The 25,078-nt window shown below is 41.1% G+C and overlaps 1 protein-coding gene across 1 annotated transcript in view; it reads right to left on the reverse strand.

The window, feature by feature from the left end:
* The window catches only part of LOC122808346 (calcium-binding mitochondrial carrier protein SCaMC-1-like), a 771,574-nt gene that overhangs the window by 108,414 nt on the left and 638,082 nt on the right, over nt 1–25,078 (reverse strand). Inside the window, exon 10 of the mRNA XM_044079312.1 lies at nt 24,140–24,307. Within this exon, the coding sequence (XP_043935247.1) occupies nt 24,140–24,307 (168 nt within the window). The remainder of the gene's footprint in view (nt 1–24,139; nt 24,308–25,078) is intronic.

The following is a 25,078-nucleotide window of genomic DNA, read 5'->3' on the forward strand; positions in this document are numbered from 1 at the left end:
GCCCTTAGGAAAATTCATTGATTTTACCATCAACAAATTTGCTTTCACTTTACCTCATGTTTGCAAAGATTCATGGGACTTTCTCTCAGGCATCCAGCAAAATCTCTATAAACCAGAGCTTTTAATGGCCACTACTGACATAGTTGAATTATTCCCCAGTATCCCTCATACTGTAGGGCTGGAATGGTTCAACAATATTCTAGCTGCTGAATCTGGGTTAGGGTCTAACACGATTGGTTTACTGGTTGAATTTATGGAGACTGCCCTAGAAAACAATTTCATCTATTTTAAGGGTGACACAAACAGAAAAAGGGTGTAGCAATGGGCACGGCTTGTGCTTCTAGTTATGAAAACATAATGTTACACCACTGGGAAAACAAATTTGTTTTTTTCCACGCATTGGTTCAACATATCACCCACTATAAACGATACCTGGACGATATTTGTTTGTTATGGGATGGCTCTTTAGATCGATTCCTAGACTTTATGGTTTACATCAATTCTACCACTCCCTTTCTATCTTTTACTTACAAAGTAAACAATGATTATTTGCATTATCTTGATGTTGCCCTTCTTAAAGATGTCAGTATCCAATCTAAGATATATAGAAAAAACTCCTTTTCTAATTCCTACCTACATTTCAACAGTGGCCACCCCTTCCACCAGAAGAAGGGTATTGTGAAGGGTCAACTTATATGTGCTTCAAGGATGTGTAGCACAATGGAGCTTTTTCTTGAAGAAGTTAACTTGCTAAAGCAACTTGTTGATGAAAGGGGTTACCAAGCACACACAGTAAGTAATTTGGCTGAGGAGGTTACTTTTGGTAGGGAGGCTATTTACTGCCCTCTGTTAGGTAAGGGGGCATCTGGTGGCATTCTTTCAAAACCATCGGAACAGATTGAATACCAAAACAGTTTTGTGTATACCTTTTCTGGTGATTCCTTAAAAATTGAACAATCAATTAAAAAATATTGGCCAATTTTGGTACAACATGATGATTTCAAACATTAAGGAGCATCCCCATTTTATTAGGAAAAGGGACACTAACCTCAAGGGTCTCGGAGATCAGACATGGTGTGGACAATAAAAGGGTTTATTTGAAACTTGGAACGTATAAGTGTGGTTCATGTAAGCAATGCCCTTATGTGCATAACGACAGTTTGTTTTTCATTCCCTCTAGGAGGTTTAAATTCAGGGCTGAACACCATTACAACTGTGGTATGAAATGAGTTGTCTATTTAGGCTTTTGTACTCAATGCTCCAGTTTTTACGTAGGTAAAACTGAGAGAACCCTTAGGAGAAGGATATATGAGCATCTTTATGATGTTTCCAAGAAAAAGGAAAACAATGCTTTTTTTAAGCATCTTAGCACATGCCCTAATATGCAACTTAAATTTTTAATCCTAGAGCAAGTCCTACATGACAGTAGAAGGGGTGATTGGGAAACCCGACTTGAATACAAGGAACTGTTGTGGCAGCTCAAGTTGAACGCAACTAAGCCTCCTGGTTTAAATTACAGTATTAGTATTATGAGTGTTTTGAAACTGAGGAGGGACAAGTTATGATTTTGTTCATTATAAAAATTTTTTTTAGATGGGTTGTTCATTGCCAGTTACTTTGGACAACATTTTGTTTTGAGTGGATGTTTCAAACTTTGGTTAACTTTTCATATGATTAACAGAGGTCTTAGAAACCAATAATTCTTAATAGATTTTTTAGACATAAAAATAATTTTTAAGACTGTTTTTAAGTTTTTTAAGCTTGTTTGTAGCTTTATAAAACAGTCATATATGCGTTATTATGAGTTGTAATTTAAACACGTTTTTACATTATTTAGTACAATTTTGTGGGTTATTAGACATTGTATAATTTCATTGAAAGAATGAATTGCTGTTGGCACTTTAACATCTGATTTGCATATTTTATTAGTTGCTATTCTAGTCACATGATTTGGGCTAGAAAGTACTTAAGCCTTGAATTTTTAATCATGGTTCATCTTGAAAAAGCCTGGTATGCCTCCAGGCGAAAGCGCTTGATGTGGAATTTTTTATCATTTCATTAAAACAGAGTTTTATTTAAGTCATTTTGAATTTTTTGTTCCTGTTGAGCCTTTGGATATATCATTATTAACTTTTACTGACATTGGTAAGGAGCAAGAAAAAGTTTCCCCAACGGGGTAAAACGAAAATTTCAGGAGTCGGCCGACCGGCACTTGTGAACTGCTTCTGCTTTGGGCACCGCATGGCAAGAAAGACTGATGTAATGGTGTCTGCTGCATGTTTTATACCCCCGACGACCTGACGTCATGGAAGAAGGGACAGCAACCGACGCAGGACCCAAGACTTTGTTAATCAGGCCGATTGAGGGCTACTGCAAGCAGATAACCCAAATGTAATGACTGCAACAGTGAAACACGAAGAACATCTGCACTAAACAACTGCAGTGCAAAAACTTTCTAAAACATTCACCAAGAACCATAAAACACTTAGAAGGGGTTTAAACCCCCAGAGAGACTAGCAATCAACTTAACACAGGTTCATAAATTAGTACTAGGCTAATTGCCCTTGTGGGCCATTTTCAGTCTAGCTATGTGAGAATCAAACCCTGCACCTTATGTTTGTAAGGTAAACACCGTAACCGTTATGCCAACCTCCCACCCACAGAATAAGCTTATGCTATAACAGAGAATAAAATACTGAAAAACACAGTTGAAGCACTGATAAAGGCAGAGGGATGAATTAAAGGATTTCTTATCTGACGTCTAAAGATGAAATAAGGCAGAGAGGATCAGTCTTCCCAGAGATCCCTCCCTCCAATGGCACTAGGAAAACTTTTAAGGGATTCTGGCAGGTATTATCTTGCTACTGGCAACTGACTGGCCCTTTCCACCTACAAACAAGCAGTTCTGAAGTTTGACAGACTGCCAGAAAGGGTGGCAGCGCGCTACAACCCATATGCTAGTAAGGCAGTGTGTTTTGTTGAACATAGAGGCTGAACTACATCCTTGAAAACTGAAATAAACTGAAGAGACAAATTAAGACAGCTTGAGACAAGATCAGGAAACTTTTAGAAGAACATTTTATAAAAAGATATTGAAAAAAACTATTTTACAGATATACAAGGTGTGGTAGGAGGAAAGACATGCAAATTAATACATTGTGTAGGTTTAAGATTTACTCTGAAACAAAATCTTACTCAAAACAGTTTGGCTCAACCACGAAGGGGTGATAAACTGTGCTATTAACATGCAGGGAGCCTCAGATACTGTACTGAAATTAGTTTATACTGGAAAACTATGCAAACTGGACCCAAATGAAGTACAAGGAGACAGACTTGCTAAAAATGACCTAAGAACACTTTGGCATGAAATTACACTACCATTATATCTTTTATTCACTAGGTCATTTAAGTATGGGGGGATTCCACAAGAAAGGAGACATGCACTTGTTAAACCCATCTCCAAGAGAAAGGGATAGGTCATATAGGCCCATAAATTGTAGTTCTTGTGGAAAGCCAATGGAGAAGGTTATTTTGGATAAATTGCTGTCAAAATTGGAAAGGCTTGGTTTGAAACCATACATCAGCATGCATATGATGAAACAGATCTAGAACAACATGTAACATGATGTTCTATAATAACAGCTACAAATGAAAAAATGCATTGTGGTGGTGTAATTTATATAGACTTAAACTTAACCTCAGCCTTTAACAGTGTCATACTCAAAACACTGATCAATAACTTAGAACTACTTATTAATATGATCGTGATGAGAGGGATAACTGAATGGTTTACAAATAAGCCATACGCATCATACAGCAACTGGACTGGTGAAATTCTAGGTCTCAGACAGGGTGACTCAAAGGGGACTGTCCTAGGCCCTTACTTGCTTAGATGGTACCTTTCAGAACTCTCTTTTTCATCCGAGGTGTTCTATAGTCTATATGCAGATGACTTGAAAATGGGTAACCTGATTACATCTGCTTCAAATAGGGCATGTCTGCAAACGGAACTTCACTAAACTGACCATTTGGACACAGGAAATATGCTGACATCAAACAAAATTAAACATAAGATTAGGGAGACTGACTGAAGGGTGAATATTTAATTCAGCACACACACTGACTGAAACTGTGGATTCATTTAAGGACCTAGGTATATTGGTAGATCCAGCTTTGATTTTTTCTGATCATATCAATCAACTGGTTAATAACGGTTACAAAACTACTGGCTGTATAAAAAGGTATAGAAAATCCAGGAAACCAGAAATGATGAAATCATTCTTTTTAAGTTATATTAGATCCAAATTAGAGTAATAAAATTGAAACCTTGTAAGAAAACTAGCATGTGTAAACTGAAAAGAGTTGTTGCGTCCTTTGGCTTTTCACGGTTAGAGGCCGCCACAGTGGAACTCCGGTACGCTAATGATTGGCAGTAGATTTTTACGTGCAGAGTTGCCAGCTCTGACGCACAACCTTCAACGAAGGTACGTCCATTCACGCATGTCTCCACACAGAAGATGCTCTAGCTGAGAATCGAACAGGACAAAGTCATACTGTGAGGCGACAACGGTACCGCAACATCACCACCAGAGTACAGAGGAAATATACCCAAGGCATCCACAGATGTGAAAGTTTAAATTATTGAAAGATTAAAATATCTGAATCTGTACATTGTCTAATCTACAGATTTAGTAGGAGACCTGATTCAAGTATTTACACAGTGGATATAAAAAGTGTACACACCCCAGTTAAAATGCCAGGTTTTTGTGATATAAAAAATGAGACCACAATAAATCATTTCAAAACTTTTTTTCCACCTTTAATGTGACCTACAAGCTGTACAACTCAATTGAAAAACAAACAAATCTGTTAGGGGAAAAAATATAAAAAATGTACAATAAGCTGGTTGCATAAGTGTGCACATGCTTTAATACTCTGTTGAAGCACCTTTTGATTTAATTACAACATTCAGTCTTCTTGGGTACACACCTGCCATCAATTAGAGAGACTCTGATTAACCCCAAATAAAGCTCAGCTGTCCTAGAAGGATTTTCTGACAGCTGCCAAGAGGCCTACAGTAACACCGAAGGAGCTGCAGGAATTTCTGGCCAGTGCTGGTTGTGTACTTCATGTCACAACAATCTCCCGTATTCTCCATATGTCTGGACTATGGGGTAGGGTTGCAAGACGGAAGCCTTTTCTTGCACATAAAAACATCCAGGCCTGGCTAAAATTTGCAAAACAATACATCAAGTCTCCCAAAAGCATGTGGGAAAATATGTTATGGTCTGATAAGACCAAGGTTGAACTTTTGTCCACAATTCCAAAAGGTACATTTGGCGCAAAACCAACACTTTGCATCACCAAAAGAATACCATCCCGACAGTAAAGCATGGTGGTGGCAGTATCATGCTTTGGGGTTGCTTTTCTTCATCTGGAACTGGGGCTTTAGTCAAGGTGGACGGAACTATGAACAGTTCCTAATACCAGTCACTTTTGGCCCAAAACCTTCAGGCGTCTGCTAGAAAGCTGAAGATGAAGAGGAATTTTGCCTTTCAATATGACAATCACCCCAAGCATACATCCAAATCAGCAATCCAATACAAAATCTGTGGGGTGACCTGAAAAGGGCTGTGCACAAGAGATGCCCTCACAATCTGATAGATTTGGAGTGTTTTTGCAAGGAAGAGTGGGCAAATACTGCCAAGTCAAGATGTACCATGCTGATACAACTCCTACCCAAGAAGGCTGAATGCTGTAATTAAATCAAAAGGTGCTTCAACAAAGTATTACTTTAAGGGTGTGCATACTTATGCAACCAGCTTATTGTACTTTTTTTTAAATATTTTTTCCCCGAACAAATTTGTTTTTCAATTGAATTGCACAGGTTATAGGTCACATTAAAGGTGGGAAAAGTTTTGAAACAGGATTTATTGCAGTCTCATTTCTTATATCACAAAAACCTGGCATTTTAACAGGGGTGTGTACACTTTTTATATCCACTGTATAATTATCAGACAACCTGTGTAGGAGATTAAACAGGAATGAGAGATGTACAAACTGGTTCTCTGACAGCAAAAGTACACGCAAAACTTACAGCTGTAAGCAAAGACATCAGTGGTAATTAAGGTAAAAACATCATGGTGCAAACAGTATTTCAGCATTCACACTGAGCTGACAAAGTCTTAAAATTAACAGTAAACCACTAGCTACCGTTAGAAAAAAGTAAAAAATTTATTTACAATATTTATAGGGAATGAGTTCTCATAACAGCCACAGTCCATGTGTGAACTGTACATTCATTAGGTAGGTGAAAATATAGCTATAAAGTAAATGGATGAAATAGCCAAGTTTATTAAAACACGTACACTGTGCAATCTCAGATGTGCTTTCAAACACTTTTTAAATAAAATCAGGCATTCGGCCATAAGTAGCATTAGAAGCAAGATACTACCAATTTGAGGGAAACATTCTGTAGAGGGCTCTCTCGGTGATGACAATGGTGTATGGGGGTCTAATAGCAGTCATTCATCAGTTCCTAACTTGTTACCTCAAGATGCTTAGGGAGATTAATACAGAATGAAACCTAAACCTTTTAAACTTGTTTGCTTAACTTGAATGTGTATTATTTTAATGGAAATTGCTCAGGGAAAAAAAAAAAGTTATGTACTCACCGTAACATTCCATCTGTGTTTTGCCTCTCATTTGCTCATCAACCTATGGGTTTCGATCAAAGCTTTGGATCTGACTCTGCCGCATAACCAAAGCTCCAGGCTCTGACATCTGAGCTCCTCCCCTACCCATAATGCTCCTCTCTCCTACAATTCCCTCAGATCGAGTTTGCCGCACCATGTAATATCACAGGATCGTAATATTATACAAACAGAAAGAAATCACCTAGACACAACAGGGTAAGTCAAAGGAATACTTCAGGAGCTCAAACAGTAAAGTATTTGTCCAAAAAATTCCATTAGGTCCTTCAAAAGGCAAGGGGGGTGGAGGGAGGGAAGGTTACAGAGCAAATCCGAGACAACAAAACAGATGGAACGTTATGGTGAGTACATAATACATACCTTCTATATCTAATGTTGTTGCCTTCATTTGCTCTTCAACCTATGGGACAGAGTCCCCAGCTACAGAAGAACTCGGGCGGCCCTCAAGGAAGGATATTCCGGAGCACAGCAGAACCAAAGGGTGCACTTGTTCCTGGAAAGAATGTCTAGTTTGTAATGAGGGGAAAAAAAAAAAAGGTATGATGGTTTGACCACGTAGTGGCTGCACAAATTTCATCAATGGGAAGTGAAGAGGTGGAAACGGACCTAGCAGAATGGGCCTTAATATGTCATGGTAAGGGGATGCTCTTTGTGGAATGTTGTTGTTGCGTCTTTCGGCTTTTCCCGGTTAGGGGTCGCCACAGTGGGATGCTCTTTGTGGAATGCACAAGTTTAATGCAATTAGTAATTCAATGAGCTAGGGTAACCTTGTTTACCCAACCTGGACTTGGAAAAAAATGGAAAGCTGGTCAGATTTCCTCAAAGTTTTGGTTCTATCCAAACAGAAACGAAGTTGTCTATGTATGTCTAACGTATGAAGCAGATATTCTCCTCCATTTTGAAAATTAGGGAAAAATACATTGATAGATAAATTGATTTAGGTCAGCCTTTGAAGCAACCTTGGGCAGAAAGGAAGGGTTTGTGTGCAAAGTAACTCTGTCCTTGTAAGAAATCAAATATGGAGGCTTGCACGACAAAGCCTGTAATTAGGATACTCTCCTGGACGAAGTAAAAGCCACTAAAAGATACTACGTGTCTCCATAGGGGTTCCCAAAGGATCCATCCTTGGACCCCTACTCTTCTCTGTTTACACCAATAGTCTAGCCTCTGCCACCAAACATGGCACAGTCATACAATACACAGATGACTCAACCATCATCTGCTCAGCCCAGTCCCTACCAAAACTGCAAAAAGTCACACAGGAAGCCTTTTCCTCTGTTGAAACTTGATTATCCGATGCCCAATTAATACTCAACACAAACAAAACTAAACTCCCAACCCACCAAACATACTCAAAACAACTCTCACTAACATCACAGCAAAAGACAACACCACTATATACCCAACTGAACACACCAAATTGCTAGAAGTGGAAATAGACAAACTAAAATTTGACATTCACATATCCATGACCATAAAAAAAGTCCACAAAAAACTAGGAGTGTTATACAGAAATAAGCAATTTCTCACCAAAGCAGCAAAGATTTCAATAGTAAATTCCCACCTTATCTCCACCCTACTTTATGCCTCTCCAATATATACCAACCTAAGGCAATGCGATCTAAACAAGCTAGAGACCTGCTACAACAAAATTGCCAATATACCAACCTAAGGCAATGCAATCTAAACAAGCTAGAGACCTGCTACAACAAAATTGCCAAATTCGCCACAGGGGCATCCTACCATAGTCACCACTGTCTCTCACTTGCTGAACTGGGCTGGCTTGAACTCCCTCACCTCCTTGGTATCAACTCTCTCGCCCACAAACTAGTAAACCATCCACTAAATGTCCCATCCCTCCAGAATCTACTCCAACCGTATCGCACCACCAGACCACTAAGATCCAGCAACAAAAATCACTTGCAGATCATTAAAGCCAATAACTCTGCTGGTGAAGCACTATTCTCTTGCACCATAGCCAAATTATGGAACTCTCTTCCACCCACAATTATCTCCGTACCATCATGCACCCACTTCAAAACTTTACTAAAAGTGCACCCAAAAACATGCTGGCTATGCCCTTGCAACTCCCACTCTAATATCATCCACCCCATCCAACCACTACCTTTCTTTCCACTACACTAACTACTTTGATTATAGCAAGCTCAGATGCTCATAAGCCTAGTACTTATTATACAACAGGAAATTCTCATTGTAACATTTGTTAATGTCTGTTATCTACTTCACAGATAAAGATTCTAGTTGTCTACTGATGTACTATCTGTACATCTGTAAATATGTTGTAAGTAATTGCTATGTTAAATTGTTAATTGCTATGTAATCCAATGCAACTACTGTCCGTTTATTTTAACTGTGGTGCTTTTCTCCCCGGGCCTCCGCTGAAAATGGACCTACGTCCAGTCGGACACTCTCGGTCATCAAATTTAAATAAATAAATAAATAAATAAAAGATGGTTTTCCAGGTCAGGAACTTTAAATCTACCTTAGCTGAAGGCTTGGGTGAAACTAAAGGCTGTAAAACCAAGGTGAAATCCCAGAGGAGTGCAGGTATCTTAATAGGACGACGAATGAGAAAGGTACCTTTTAAGAAGGCCTTGCACAATTTGGATAAAGCTAGTGGAAATGGTCACCCATTGCACTTTCATGGTTGAAAAACTAGGCCCTTTTGAAAAATATATGCCAAGAAGTCCAACACAGCAGGAACCGGAGCTGTAAAAGGATCTAGTGTGTCTTGATCACCCCAAATGGAGAATCTCTTCCACTTCCTATTGTACAATTTCCTTGTGGACCGTTTGTATGCCCACGGTTTGTGTGCCTTAATCAACATTTTTCTAACTGGGGAAGAAAGCCCAGGAATTCTAGCCATCATTGGACATGGAGTAGCCAAGTGGTTAGTTTCAGGTTCAGCAGCTCTGGATGGGAGTGTCCCGAGGCATGGGACAACAGATCTGGAGAGGCATCCAGAGGCAAAGGTAGACAAACTAGGTAAGACCAAAGGAAGGGGGAACCAGACTTTGGGTCAAAATGGGGCAATGAGGATCACCTGGTACTTCAAATTCAGAGCTTTTTGCAGAAATTTGGGAATGAGCAGAAAAGGGGAATAGGCATAGAGCAGACCCGGGGACCATGCTGGACTAGCGTCTCTCAGTGACAGTCCCTGAGGAGGGGTCAGGGCAAAAAAATCATTGCACTTGGTGTTGGTGGGAGATGCAAAAAGACTGCAGCAAGGTTGGCCCCATTTCTGGAAGATCATATTTGCCACTGAAGGATTCAGTGACCACTTGTGAGGCACCAGAATGGTCCTGCTGAGTCTGTCTGCAGGATGTTTGACTTCCCCGGAATGCATTGCTATGAGAAAGTGGTTGGAAGAAATTGCCCACTGCCACAACCTCATGGCCTCTTGACACAAGGGGTAAGACCTGATTCCTCCTTGTTTGCTAATGTACCAGACCACTGACATGTTTGTATGAATAGCAACAGTTCCCATTGGGAGACAGAAATTAAGGGCTTGCAACACAAGAACCACCGCTCTCATCTTGATAACCTTGCTTTGCAAATTGGTCTCTAGGGGAACTATGTGCCAATATGAGCGAGTCAGGGAGACAAAAGTCAAGGTACCCATAACTGTCAGCTAAGAGGTCTCGACTCCAGGAAGGCTCGGACCTGATAACTCAAACTTGAGGTCGGATCGGAGAAGGAGAGGTAGGTGTAAAGGTTGGAATATTGCTCACAGATCCAGGAGGGGATGGAGTAGGCAAGATCCTCAGCTGGATTTGTGCCTTGAGAAACAACCATGCTGTCCACCTCAGCTTGGTAAAGGCTCGAGAAGAACAAAGGGAAGACTACCAGATAAGGAAATTATTTAGAAATACAATTTCTTTAAGAATGTTTAAAAGTAGTACAAAAAAGGTTCACTAAACTCAAAGCATGAGATACCTGATAAGCAAAGCATGGCAAATGAGATCTGAGGGATTTTGAGAACAGGAGCATTATGGGTAGGGGAGGAGCTCAGATATCGGAGCCTGGAGCTTTGCTATGTGGCAGTCGGATTTGAAGCTTGGATCTGAAACCCATACACTGCAGAGCAAATGAAGGCAACATCAGATCTGCACTTTAGTATCTAATAAGTGAGTGGACAAGGCTAGTAAAATGAAACTGCACCATCTGTCTAAGAAGATCCCATGAATCTTTTAAAGTATTATTACAAGTCACAGATAGAGACTTTAATTTAATATCCAAAAATCTAGCCAAAGGAGCTGTAGCAGAACCTTCTGCTGCTACTATCAGTTGAAGGGGTGGATCTAATAGGTCTTTGTGCACTTCAGGTTTTCCAAATATACTTGGTACCTTTGGTCTCTCTTTATATAGAAATTGAAATAAATTTTAAATCTATTGATCCCTCTAGCAGTAATTCATTCAATGTTAGAAAAATCTTTTTAAAAGAAATATTAATTTCATTTAATGACACTGGAATATTTCATATCTTCCAGTATATTCATCACTTTAGATTCATAGATTATAGTATCCATAAAGACTGTTCCCCCCTCCTTTATCTGGTGCCATAATTCTTAAATTGTAATTATTCTTAATTTCATCTAAGAGAATTTTTTCTGAATATGAAATATTTGGAACCACTTCATTTTTCTCCATTACTTTCCTTATTTCTAATTCCAGAAGGTTCTCCAGATTTTTCAACTGAGGGTGCAAAGGGGGGTTATAGGTACTCTTCTTCATTAAGGGGTTATGGGCCATATTATTTTCAGTATTCTTAAATAAGAGTTCCAAGTTTTTCTTCCTAATGAACAGTTTTGGGTCTATAACATCAACCAATAGCTGTATTTAATATAAATGTATATGCTTAAGTGACTATGTTTGAGTATTTAATTTTATAGATAGTAAATGTTATATAGTATATGAATGTTTTATTGAATGGAATATGCTGTTGGTTGATGGTTTAATTAAACAAGTATAAAAATGGCTTTGATTTCATGGATTGTGTTATCTGATGAAGTTAGGAGAGGATGAAAACGCATTTATAAGTGAAACATTTATGTGGATGTTTTTATACTTCGTGTAGCTGAATAAAAGTGCTTCATTGGAGTTGGATTGCTTCCTGAGTACCTATTTTGTGAAGTGTTGGTGATTTTTGGGCACTTTTTTGTCTTTTGAACAGTATTAGTTGTGTAAGAACTTACTATAATGATAGATGTCCTTCTCTTCTCTGTTGCAGTACTCCTGACTTAAGGGAGTTGCTTGCCAAGACGACCCAACATTGGCTAATATACCAAAGTCTTTTACTACCTAAGGTGCGTTGTATGTCTGACACTGGCTGTCAGCAGAGGTCAGCCATAAAAGAGACATACAGGCTCCAGATGGAGAGACAGACAGTCTAAGGGAATGAGGATCAGTGCATCCAAGAAAGGCAAGAAGTGGGGGAGAGGAGGGAGGGTTGGAATACTGCAACAGAGAACAAAGGGACATCTATCGTTATGGTAATTGCTTACACAACTAATCTATGTCACTCTGTTCTTCTGTTGCAGTATTCTTGACATAAGGGACAGTACAAAAGCTCATGAGGAAAGGAAGGAGGAAGTGGCAGAGAAGTTTAATGAAACCATGGAGAATGGCCCTGGCAAACCCTGTCCTGGATCTAGAGATGTCCACGTAGCAGCTTCTACGATAGAGTTGGTATCCAAACCCCTGAGGAAGGCCCCTGAACAAGATACTCCCTGGCTCAAAGCTCACTCTACCAGGGCAGAACCTTAACATGGTGGGCGTAGCAAAAGGCAATAGATTTGGATATCCAGTTAGAGATGGTCTGTTTAGACATAGGCAATCCCAGAAATCTGTGTTGGAAAGACAAATAATCAGTTTTCCTAAAGGGCTTAGACTTATGTAAGTATAAATCTGAGCTGTCTGTGTACATCCAGGGTGTGCACAATCCTCCCACTACTGTTCTGGGGAAAGGTTGGTAGGTGAACTGCCTGATTTAGGGACAACTCCTTGAAAACCGTTGGCATGAATGAGGGACTGGTCCGCAGGGACACACTGTCTTTGTGGAAAGACAAGAAGGGGTGAGATTGCAACCCAGACCCACCTGGCAGAGCCAATGGCCACCAGGAGGATTGTTTTCCAAGTGTAGTGTTTGAGTGAATTAGAGGAAGCAGGTTCAAATGGTGCTTGAGTCTATTTCTCTAGTACAAAATTGAGGTCCCAAGGTGGAGCCACTGGTCGGCTGGGGGGGTCTGATATGAAGTACACCTTTGAGGAATTGTTTATCTTCGAATCTAGAAGCTAAGGGAGGATTTAGCTGACAAATGAGCTTTGATGGCAAATAGTACCGGATTTGTGATCATGGTGAGGGACTAGGCAAAAAAAAAAAGGCACTCAGTATGACTATCTTTATGTGGAATTTGCCGTCCACAGTCACCTCCCTTTTCTGAATGACATGAACCTCAAGAGATAAAGAAAGGTAGCAAAAAAAAAACAAAAGGTTTCCCCAACAGGGCACTTATCTTTTTTGAATAATAGTGATTTTGACAGCAGAGCGACGTCTGGGACTGGCGATCTAACTGTAGGCAAAGAAGTTGAGAGAGAGGGGTACAAGTACTTCTCTTTTATGGCCGAAGTCTGCTGATATCCAACATCAGATGTACCTCGCACCTTAGGTAGTAAAAGACTTTGGTATACTGGCCAATGTTGGGTCTTCACCTTGGCAAGCAACACCATTAAGTCAGGAATACTGCAACAGAAGAACAGAAGGACATCACACAAATTTAATAACTACTTCTCCAGCTAGAACCACAAAAAATGTAGGCAGTTAGTGATGTAATTTCCTGACTGAATGGGCAATTCAGTGACTTCAGTGAACAGATGCTCAAAGCTGATATGTTTGAGATACTAAGATGATGCTTGGGGGGGGGGGTGGACTCAAGGTATGCTGACACAAAAATAACTGCTCAGATTGCAAGACCTCTAAGGGTTACTACAAAGGCCTACTCTGTGTATTTACAAAGAGCTGGAGTCACAACAGGGGGTCACCTGCAAAGAAAAGGACTGGTCTCCACAGTGTGCTCTTAAACTGCTAACAAGTCCTTTCAACCAAAACAAGAAGTTATGTACTCACCATAACGTTCGATGTATGTAGTCCATCTCGCCTTACATTCTTACCCGTGGGTTTGGAGCCAAACCCCGGCTCCGACTCGGCCATACTCTAGCTCGAAGTCTTCAACTGGATTGTGGCTAAGAGGTATCCCATCATGCAACAGGTCTATTCCCCAGATCTTGTTTGCTGCAAGCACACACACACAGACACACACAGACACCCCAACCCCAACAGAAAGGACTACTCACACCTACAGACTATATCTCCAGGTCCTCCAGGAGGGGGGTAGGAGGGAGGGTTAGTAAGAATGTAAGGTGAGATGGACTACATATATCGAAAGTTATGGTGAGTACATAACTTCTTGATGTTATATAGTCCAATCTCGCCTTCATTCTTACCCATGGGATAGCATCCCTAGCACCTTGATCTTGGGTGGCTCAGTGAAAAATACTCTTGAGCACTGTGGAACCAAAGGAAGATCAGCTTCTAGAGACCAGATCTAATTTGCAGTGACTAATAAAGGTATGAGGCGAAGTCCATTTTGCTGCAGCACAAATATCATCCATAGATATCCTAGACTGAAACGCAGATGAGGTAGCCACAGATCGTGTAGAATGAGCCTTCACTTTAAAGGGCAATTCTTTGCCATTGGAAGCATAAATAAATGAGATGCAATGGAAGATCCAGCGAGACAAGGTTACCTTGGAAACAGGAACCACAAGTCTAGTGTCTTAAAATTAGACAAACATTCGATCTGATTTCCTGAAATCTTTTTGTCCTATGTAAATAGAAACGCAATTGTCTATGAACATCTAGCTGATGAAACTTAAATTCTGCCTTGTTGAAGAATTCAGGAAAAAACACAGGCAACTCAATGGATTGGTTGATAATGGCAACAGAGGCAACCTTTGGAACAAAGGAAGGACTGGTTCTTAAGGAGACCCTATCTTTGTGAAACACCAAATAAGGTGGCTTAATCGATAATACTTGGAGTTCAGAGACCTGCCTAGGCGAAGTTATGGCTACCAAGAATACTGTCTTCCACGACAAGAATTTAATATTATACATAGCTGTGGGCTCAAAGGGAGCTGAGGTGAGCTGCTGTAATACAAAATTGAGGTCCCATGGCATTACTGGATCAAAGACTGGGGGTCGGAGTAACAATGTCCCTTTAAGAAAAGCCCTACAAAGTCTATGAGCCATACGGTTGAGCTCATTAGCAATGTGAAAGGTAGAAATTGCTGCCAGTTGCACTTTAATGGTTGCTGCAGCTGACCCCTGACTGAACAGTTGATTAAGAAATTCTAATATTGCCGAAACAGATGCTGTATAAGAATCAACATCTCTCTCATGGGCCAAACAGAAAATATCTTCCACTTACTGGAATAAATCTTCCTGGTAGAAGGCTTGTGGGAAGATGATAGAATATGGACCACGTCCAGGGAAAAATCATGAAGCCTGACTAAGGATGGAACTGGAGCATCCAAGCTGTCAACTTGAGGATCTGGATGGAGGGATGGAACTGTCCTGATATACGAGTCAGCAGATCTGGAGTTGGGTCCAGAATCCAGGGCTTGTCCATTAAATAGAGTTGAAGGAAGGGAAACCAAATCTGACGAGGCCAGTGTGGGGCAATGAGGATCATTTTGCTTCCCAAAGACTGTGCTTTCTGAATGACCTTTGATATCAGAGGTAACGGTGGGAAGGCATAGAGAAGACTGGAGGGCCAATCGTGAACCACAGCGTCTCTGGGTGTCTCCCCCTCCGGGGGGATAAGGGTGAAGTAGCTGCTGCATTTGGCATTGAGGGGCTGGCAAATAGATCGCAGCAAGGCTGACCCCATCTGTAGAATATCTTCTCCACAACAGAATTGCTCAGGGACCACTCGTGAGGCAATAGGATAGCTCTGCTCAGCCTGTCTGCAATCACGTTGGACTTCACTGGTATATGCGTTGCAACTAGAAAGTGTTGGGAAGACACCGCCCACTGCCAAACTCGAAGTGCCTCACAGCAAAGAGGGTATGATTTGGTTCCTCCCTGTTTGTTCAGATACCACACCACTGACATGCTGTCTAAGTGGATTGCAATTGTCCCTAGAGGGAGAAAGTTCTGAAGTGCTTGCAACGCTAATAGCACTGCTCTCATCTCCAAGACATTGATATGCAAATGGGTCTCGTGATCCTGCCATGTGCCTTGGACTGTCCTGCAGAGATAATGCCCCCCCCCCCACTCGATCTGGGAGGCATTTGTGGTCAGTGTGGCAACTGGAGAAGATGGAACAAAAGGCTTGCCCATGTTGAGATTGCTGGCCTGAAGCGACCAGCGTAGATCCTGCTTGCACGTGTCCGTAATCAGAATAGAATGGGAGAGTGGAAGATGCTGTAGTGACCACTGGGCGAAAAGCAGCCACTGAAGAACCCTCGCGTGTAGTCTGGCAAGGGGAACTAGCATGATTGTGGCAGCCATGGTCCCTAATAACTTGAGGACCACTTTTGCCTTTACCTTCCTCAATGGTAGTAAGACACAAACCTGCTGTTGTAGAGCCTGAATTCTCTTTTCTGTTAAGAAGGCCTTCATGAGCACCGTATCTAGTTCGGCGCTGATAAGTGACATGCTGCAAGGGCAACAAGGCAGATTTTTTCCAATTTAGAGTAATTCCTAACCTTTGGCACAGCGTAATGGTGGCGTCCCTAGTCTGTAAGAGTAGATGCCTGGTGGTGGCAGAAAGGATCCAGTTGTCTAGGTACAGAAACACCTGGAATCCCTGACGTCTCAAGTGAGCCGTTACCACTGCCATGCATTTGGTGAACATCCTGGAGGCTGTGGTGAGACCAAAGGGCAGAGCGCGAAACTGAAAATGACTGGCTCCCAGCTGGAAGCGTAGAGGACTTCTCGATGCCCTGTCCACCTTGATATGGTAGTAAGCATCTTTGAGGTCGATGGAGCACATCCACATTGCTTTCCCTAACAGAAGGAGTATTGACTGTAAGGTGACCAAGCGGAACATGGACTTTTGTATATGAAGGTTCATTCGGCTGAGATCCAAGATGGGTCTCAGGTCCCCTGTTCTTTTCGGCACCAAAAAGAATCTGGAGTAAGTCCTTAATCCTACTTGGTCTGTGGGGACAGACTGGATGGCACTCTTTGAAAGCAACTTTTTTATTTCTGAAGTTGCGGAATCCCTGTGACCGGGTGGAATGTCTGGGATTCTCTTGGTTAGCAGGGGAGGAGAAGAGAAGGGAATATGATAACCTCTGGAAATTATCTTTAATACTCACTCATCTTGGGTAACGTCTTACCAGGCTTCTGGGAATAAAGAAATGCGACCCCCGACTGGCTCCAGAGACGCACAGCTGGGTCTCCCTTCAGGAGCGCTGGTAGGGAGAATCACGAAAGGAATCACGGTCCTCCTGGTTACGCGGACCTCCTCTGCCTCTACAGTGGCGTCTACCTGAATTTCCACCCCCTCTCCTGCCTCCGGAGGGGGAATCACTTTGTGCGTCCTGAAAAAAACCTCTGCAACTTCCTGAACCACATTTTCCCAGCTGTCTGGCCCTTGGGGTAAGGTCTAGAAGGCATGGAAAAACAGACTCCCATGGCAGACAGAGCTTTTCCTTCCTGCTCGCACCTAGTGAAAGTGCCCTTCACCTTGGTTCCGAACAACGAAGAACCATCCAAGGGAGCGTTGGTGAATGTAAACTTGAAGGCCTCCGTGAAATTGCACAGGCGCATCCAGGAGTGTCTCCTAAGAGACCCGGAACCCGCTGCCCTACTTGCTCCATCTGCTGCGTACGAGATCAGCCTCATGGAAGAGTTTGTAAGGGAATTTAGGGTAGACATCTGTGCACTGACTTTCTGTGCCACGGCATCAGAAATGTTACCCTGTAGAGAATCTCCTAGCTCTTTTAGGAGATCTCTCTGAAGCCTTGTAAAATGCATCAAGTAGTTCAGCGAATACAGTGTAAAGGCTGCAGAGGTAAACACACGCTTCCATACCTGTCCATAGTCCGGGACTCCTTGTTACGCGGATGGATGGTAGACGAAGTTTCAGCAAGTTCCTTCTTGGTGGCTGCTGCCACCACCATGGCATCTACTGGAATGCCTTTTGTTAGATATCCCTTGTCAGTGGGGGCGGACAAAAACTTATTGGGTCTCCTAGGGACCGGTTCCACAGTGTCAGGAGTTTCCCCAAACCTTTCGACAGACAAGATCTAGTAGCTCATCGAAAGGGGAGAACCCCTAGAGGTGGAGGGTTGAGACCCAAAAGCCTTCAGGAACACAGACTCATCAGAAGGGGATTTGGAGGGCCAGCTACCTCTCTGCTTCAAGATCTCAAGGATTTCTGAAAAAGAGATATATCTTCAGAAGATGACTTGGGGGACCCCTCCGACTCCTCAAAGTCGGTGTTAGATGCGAGAGACTCATCCGGAGAGTCGAGGTGTTTCCTCTTACATAATCTCTTTCTGGTGGGCTCCTCAGGCAAAAACACTGGGGAGACGTCAGTAAGTTGGGGACCACTCATGGAGGTATCCTGAGGCTCAGTGTCTCTGCTGCCCAGGGATAGAGGGTGATCCGAAACTGACACCAGTGCCGGAGGGGGTAGAGTATCGGTGCAGTAGGATACAGCAGACGACCTGGCCAGCATGCTCCTCATAACTTCGAAGGCTAATCCCCCCGGATCCGAAGGCAGACTAACTGTAGGGGATACAGTAGCAGCCCTCGGCGCCAAGGAGATGAGGTCCGAAGCAGATATCGGGTCCAAGCTCACTCACGCCGAAGCACCAAGAGGAAGGCTCGGAACAGATGAAGATCGATCAGAGCCCTCCCCCTCGGGGACAACCGGAGAACCATGGAGTCGACGGGGTCGGAGCGGAAATGGGAACTGAGAGGCCAGGCAAGGCTACTGGAACCGACCTAACGGCGCCCGACAGAACAGACAACTCTGGCTCTGAAAGCAGAGAAAGGCTCGGAAGTGGAACAACAAAGGATGAAGTGGCCATAGACTCTGTTGCTGACTGGGTCGGAGCCGAAATCAATTTGGCCAAAACCGATGACTGAAGCAGTTTCTTCACCACTCTATCAACATCCTCATCAGAAAGGGTCCTGGAGGACCTGGAGGACATAGTTGGAGATCTGGATCTCCCTGCGGAAGGGAACTTGCATGAAGGAGAAACCAGTCGAATAACTGGAGTCCGGCTCCGAACCAATATATCTGTGACCGGCTCCGAAAGGCTGGGAGCCGATACAGACTTGGTCAAGACACTACCTTCTGTCGGCACAGAGGGCAATGGAACCGAAGAAAGAGAAGCTGTTCTAGCAACTTTCTCTGGCGGCTCAGAAGAAACAGACGGAGCCAGACAGCGCTTCTTAGAAGTCTTTTTGTCCTTTTTAGCTGAAGAGGATAAGGCACTGGAAGATTTAGCCAAGCCTTCCGCGAAGGAGTGTTTAAGCAGTCCTTTCAAAATGAGCTTGTTCTTCCTTTCCTGTAGTACACGGGGACTGAAGGAATGACAAAACAAGCAGGATTCTTGGAGGTGAATAGCCCCCAAGCAGTACGCGCACACAGAGTGCCCCATCAGTCAAAGACATTTTATTGTTGCATTCAACACACTTTTTAAAGCCCGAAGGCCTGTGTTCCTTAGAATCCTTGGACATGTCTGAATAAAGGAGCGCGCACACACAGGTATAAAGCAATATGTACACACACTGGACCCAACTAAACCCCGCACGGGAAACTAGAGCCTCTAACTAAAAACAGCCTAGTAACCGGCAGGAAAAGACTACAGGGAGGACTAGGTCCTCTAACTTAAACGGGCCTAGTCTGGGGAAACAAAGGCAGGATAGCACCACTATCCAGACACGACAACACTAAAAGCTAACAGAATGGAGCACCAAACCACAGACCACATGGAAACAATGGGGAGGACTAGGTCCACTAACTGAAACGGGCCTAGCCCTTGGGAAGAAAGGAAACAAACGGGATACCAAAACGGCCAACAAAAAGGCCACAAAAACAGCAAGAGAAGCAGAACAAAGGCAGTACAACACCACTACCACACACACAGAGCTATGAAAATAGCTTTTTTGAGCAACAAGTCAAAAGTTTATATAAAAATTTTATAAACAGTATAGTTAGCCATGGCCAAAAGCGATACCACATCTGAGCGCAATGAGCAGCAAACAAGATCTGGGGAATAGACCTGTTGCATGATGGGTTACACCTCTTAGCCACGAGCCAATTGAAGACTTCGAGCTAGAGTATGGCCGAGTCAGAGCCAAGGTTCGGCTCCAAACCCATGGGTAAGAATGAAGGTGAGATTGGACTACATAACATTCATGGTTCTCAATATATCCATAGAGATGGGAAAAACTTTCTAACCCCCCAAATATCACCAGCACAGGGTTTCTTCAAGCAAACATTGTTACAGCAACTCTCAGAATAGTTTTAAGGGCAGAACAAAAACAGATTCTCAGTTCTTTGAAAGGGCAGACTACCTTAGTTCTCTGCTGCACAGGTCTCCTGTATTTATGACACTGTTACTAACCTGTTTTCAGAACTAGTTTGAAATGAAAATACAAGTTGGCTAATAAGGCATAATTCACAAGCAAACCACAATGTGTGTGCTTTCCACATTTACAGTACATAATGATGGCTGTGGGAGGAAAAAAAATGCAACAAATACTGCTTAATGTCTACTGTGAAACATGATATCCTTAGCTAGGAAATCCTTTCCAAAGTAAACTGAAACCTGATGACTACAAACGCATTCAGCTGTAGCAGTATGAAGTGGGTTTATGTTCTCAGTGTACTACCAGCAGTTAACATTTTGTTGTGTTACTTTATCTTCCCTTTCTCTAGCAGCATATCACTGGGGGTGCATCTGACTGATTTTGCCTGCAAGCAGGTGCCTTGTCTGACAAAGTAAATTTAGACTTATCTGACTTGGATTCATGATCACAGCGTGCTGTCAGTGTTCAGGTTTACCTGGGCTGTTTTGAGGCTATAAACATTATATTGTCATCACCACTAGCAGTAAATCATGCTAGTGTGCATGATTTACTGCAGGAGAAGATGAAAATAAAATGGTTATAGCAGTACAGCATATTAGTATGATGTCTCCAGCAGTATGTGAGCTTGGTCTAGTGAGTGGACACAAAATTGAATTCAGGTGTAGCTGTTTGACTAGGGTTTATTCTAACATACTTGGTCTGTTTTTGGTCTGTAAACATTTTACTTAATTTTATTTTCACCATCTCTTGCAGAAACTGGTGGTGGTATGGGTGTCTGTTGGAGTCTGATTGCTGTTGGCTGCCCACTAGTATTTTTAAGAGCTTATCCCTGTGGCAATCATCTTAACTGACTAAAATCACATTCCATCTGCAATTCCATATGGCATTACAGGTTATGGGCTTCTTTTGAAATGTGAAATACTGTATTTAACATTGTATTATATAGTTACCATTTCCTGCAGTAAATCATTTAATTGCACAAGTTTGACAGCATCAGTTTCAGCAGCAGTGAGCTTAACTATTGTGCTCTCATTGTATTCCGCCTTATTAAAGCTCCTTTTGGCTGTAAATTTTATTTTACTTTCACTGTCAGTAAACAATTGGTGGTATCTGCCTTTTGTGACTAAAAGCAAATTCAGATATAGCGGTTTGACCTGGGTTTGAGGTCTTGTGATTTGGTTTACTAGGGTGCCTTTTTTCACATCTACCAGGAAATCACTAGTGGTTTTTGTGTCTGACTACATTTCATACCCAACAGTATTTTAAAAGTTCATCCTAGTGAGGCGACACATGCAATGCAATGCAAACAAGTGAATTCTAACCACCCACTGAACCCCTCCTATGCAGAGTGATCAAATCCAGGGTTTGGCTGTTTTAATAATATTTTAAGATTGAAACAGTAACAGCACACTCCTATTTCTATAAAATATGGCTTAAACATTTTATGTGGGATTAATAATATGAAAAAAAAACACTGACAATTTTATAAGGGACAGCAACATGCCAAAGACATCAGGAAATGTATTCAAATACAAAATTTCTCTGTCATGTTCACTGATAATAACACCCTTGCCAGGTTTGGTCTACAACAAAATGGAACCTGCAATAAACAATGAATTGAGAAGACAGAGCTTAACTGTGGGAAGCAAGCATCTTTGTGTAGGAACAATTCATAGGCAAAACTCCATCTCAATAACACTTAGGACATAGACATAGTAAATTATTAAGTGCTCACTCACAAAATTGTTGAAATCATTATATATATATATATATATATATATATATATATATATATATATAGATAGATATACATACATACACACACACCCCAGGTAGTACACGATCAAATCTCTGGCATACAGTCGAATAGCCATGTACTTCCTACAAATCCTACGAATACTAAATGTTTAAGCCAGTAATACTATGAGATGTAAATCTACATTAATGCAGCTTTCTCTTAATATAATGAACTGAGAAATATTTATCCCTAAATACTGATGAGACCAATATTATTAAGAAGAATATGGAAAGAATATGGAAAAATACAATTCTCTTCTGTTGTAATATCGCTGGGAATACCACAAGAGAAAATGCAAAAAGCGAACCTCTTATGAAAAACTGTAAGCACATTAACACAACGGAAGTAATACACAAGGCATTCCAAGAACCTTACCATTCTTTACCTCTGTATTAACTTTAAGTACAGGGTTAAATCAGTAAACATACTATGCCTCACATAACACTATTTTCATGCTATGAAATTCATAAATAAAGCTTTCATGGATGCTTATCTGGAAGATCAGTGCTGGATACAATTATGGAAAGTGCAGAAAACAAGCTGAAGGGAATTATGCACATGAAAGTGTGCAACAATACTGACAATGAATGTTTGGTTAATGCATGTAATTCATTCCTAACTCTAGTACGAGTTAGAAAGGATCACAAAGTTCAATATAATAAAGACATACAAAGTACCAACTTCAAAATGAAACAGTCCTAGCAGGTACTATAGATATTTTACATCCTTCCCAATTTGATGGATTTCTTGCACTTTAGCATTTTAAGATTTTAAATCAAATATAGATTCTTACAAATTAGGACAATGCAAGCGGATGAAGAGAGAGTAGGAAAAATAAATCTGTTTCTGATGCCTCTTTTCCTGAGAATTTTCTCAAGGAAGGATTATATAGGATTTTCAGTAACTTCTTAAGACAAATCAACAGCTATATTATTAATCATACCTCCTTCAAAGTCAAACAGTCTATCTTTAATAGACAAGATTAATACTATTCCTCTACTTGTTGACTTTATGCAAGAATGACTGGTTCAGGTTTGTAAAAGGCATTCAATTATCGATAGAGATCATATGAGCTTGAGATCTGTGCTATCAGTTTCAATCACATTATCATTATTAGGAGTGTGCTCAGAACTCTGTTGCTTCATCTAGAAAAAAGTTTTTTTCATCACGACATTGTTTATTGCTTGTGTTATGCTGCCTTAACCACGGACAATAAAACAGTCTGTACTGAGCCAATAACTGCTCTCCACAATCTTCCCTCTAAATTAACAAATGTTTAAAATGACTGGATGTCCTCCACTACATAGTTTATGTCTGATGCTACCTGGTGCTAAATCATATCCATACCATTCCTGAAGACCATCCTCCAGAGTAAATTCCCATTGATTCTGAAAGGAATTCACCTTCTTGCATCAAATTTCATAGCTAAAACTGACAAGAAAGATAACCTGATACCAGACTTATGTAAGGAGGTGTCTCCGTCATTCTCATCTTTCTACATTACCTGTACATGTCTCAAACCAGCTACGTAACATCTTTAAGCACCATCAACTATTAAGTTGTGATGTTGTTTCGATCTCCCAGACCACTTAGAATTCATGGCTTAATGATCTTTTTAAATGAGGAGGGGGGACGACTTAATATACAAACATGAAATGTGATAATATTACCCCCTTTGCTTTAAACTCCCTGAGCTCCTTTGCTAACATCACAGCGTCTCAAACCAGTGACTGGTACTGGTCATTAAAGGGAGTACAGGCAAAGGCAGAGATCTCCGTGAATTAAATGCCCAGACCTCTCACCTGCAAAGATGAATTATTAATTACAAGTTCACTGCTTAGCAGTCTTTCAGACAAGAGAGAACAATGCACTTCCTAAATTTAAAGGGCAGTTCGTCTCCATATCGCTACAGTTTCTCAACAAAACATGTACAAGTTTTATAGTTTGCTTAAGTGCAAATTAGAGTATGAAATGAAATGGCAGACGGCTTACCTCATACACGGCTAAATCAATTCCCGCATAAGGAAGTATGCCCAGGATATTTGGAATATAGCCTTTGTAAAATGCCTTCACTCCTTCTCTCTTCATTATTTTCTTAGCACAATCAAACATTCCAGAATACTGTCCTGTTTTGCGTAGGGTAAGCCTAGTTTTTAGCACGATCAAAATAGATGTAACAAGGGGGAAATGAAACGGAGAGTGTAAGCATTTCCTATTATTATGCAATGATTGCACTGCCTACAACAGTTCACATTGCAAACCATTCCAAACATGACAATGCAACTTTATACCCATTCAGTTTTGTACCTCCAGCTGAAGCAAGGAATAATACTTATTGTTTATTCTGTTTTACACTGGCCTTTACCAACTCATCCAACTATATGGTTCCAAATGAAAGCTACTAATTCAGTTAATAGCTAACAAGTGTTTTACATATATTGCAGAAACTTGTCTATGTGCATGCGCACACACACACCCATGTACAAATAATCTTCACTTTATGAATTCTGTAGCAAATTAGTAAAAAAATTCAATATCTGTAGTGTGCTGTCATTCCACAAAAAGAGCACTACTGCCATTTAAAAAATTATTCAAAAGCACTGAATTCTATGCGATTACTTTGGTGAAAGCAAATGCTTTGCATTTTCCTAAACTATTTTATTATGTCAGTTTATTAACTACCCATTTAATTAATATAATAATAAAATAAGGACTACCGTGGGATAAATATACATACTTCCTGAAATGGGTGCTAAAGAGCAGGAGTGTGTAAATTATTTCACACATTTAACTGCAAATTTGTATTCAGGATTGCAAATACTTAACAGAAGATCTATATTTAAGACTGCTTGTATCTGCAAATGCAGTATAGCTGAAGTCATGGATTAAAACAGCCAGAAGATAACCAGCAATGGGCCCTTAAAGAAACTG

This window comes from Protopterus annectens, chromosome 8.part0 (genome assembly GCF_019279795.1).
Source record: "Protopterus annectens isolate FY-2018-M chromosome 8.part0, PAN1.0, whole genome shotgun sequence".
Classification (NCBI taxonomy): domain Eukaryota; kingdom Metazoa; phylum Chordata; order Ceratodontiformes; family Protopteridae; genus Protopterus; species Protopterus annectens.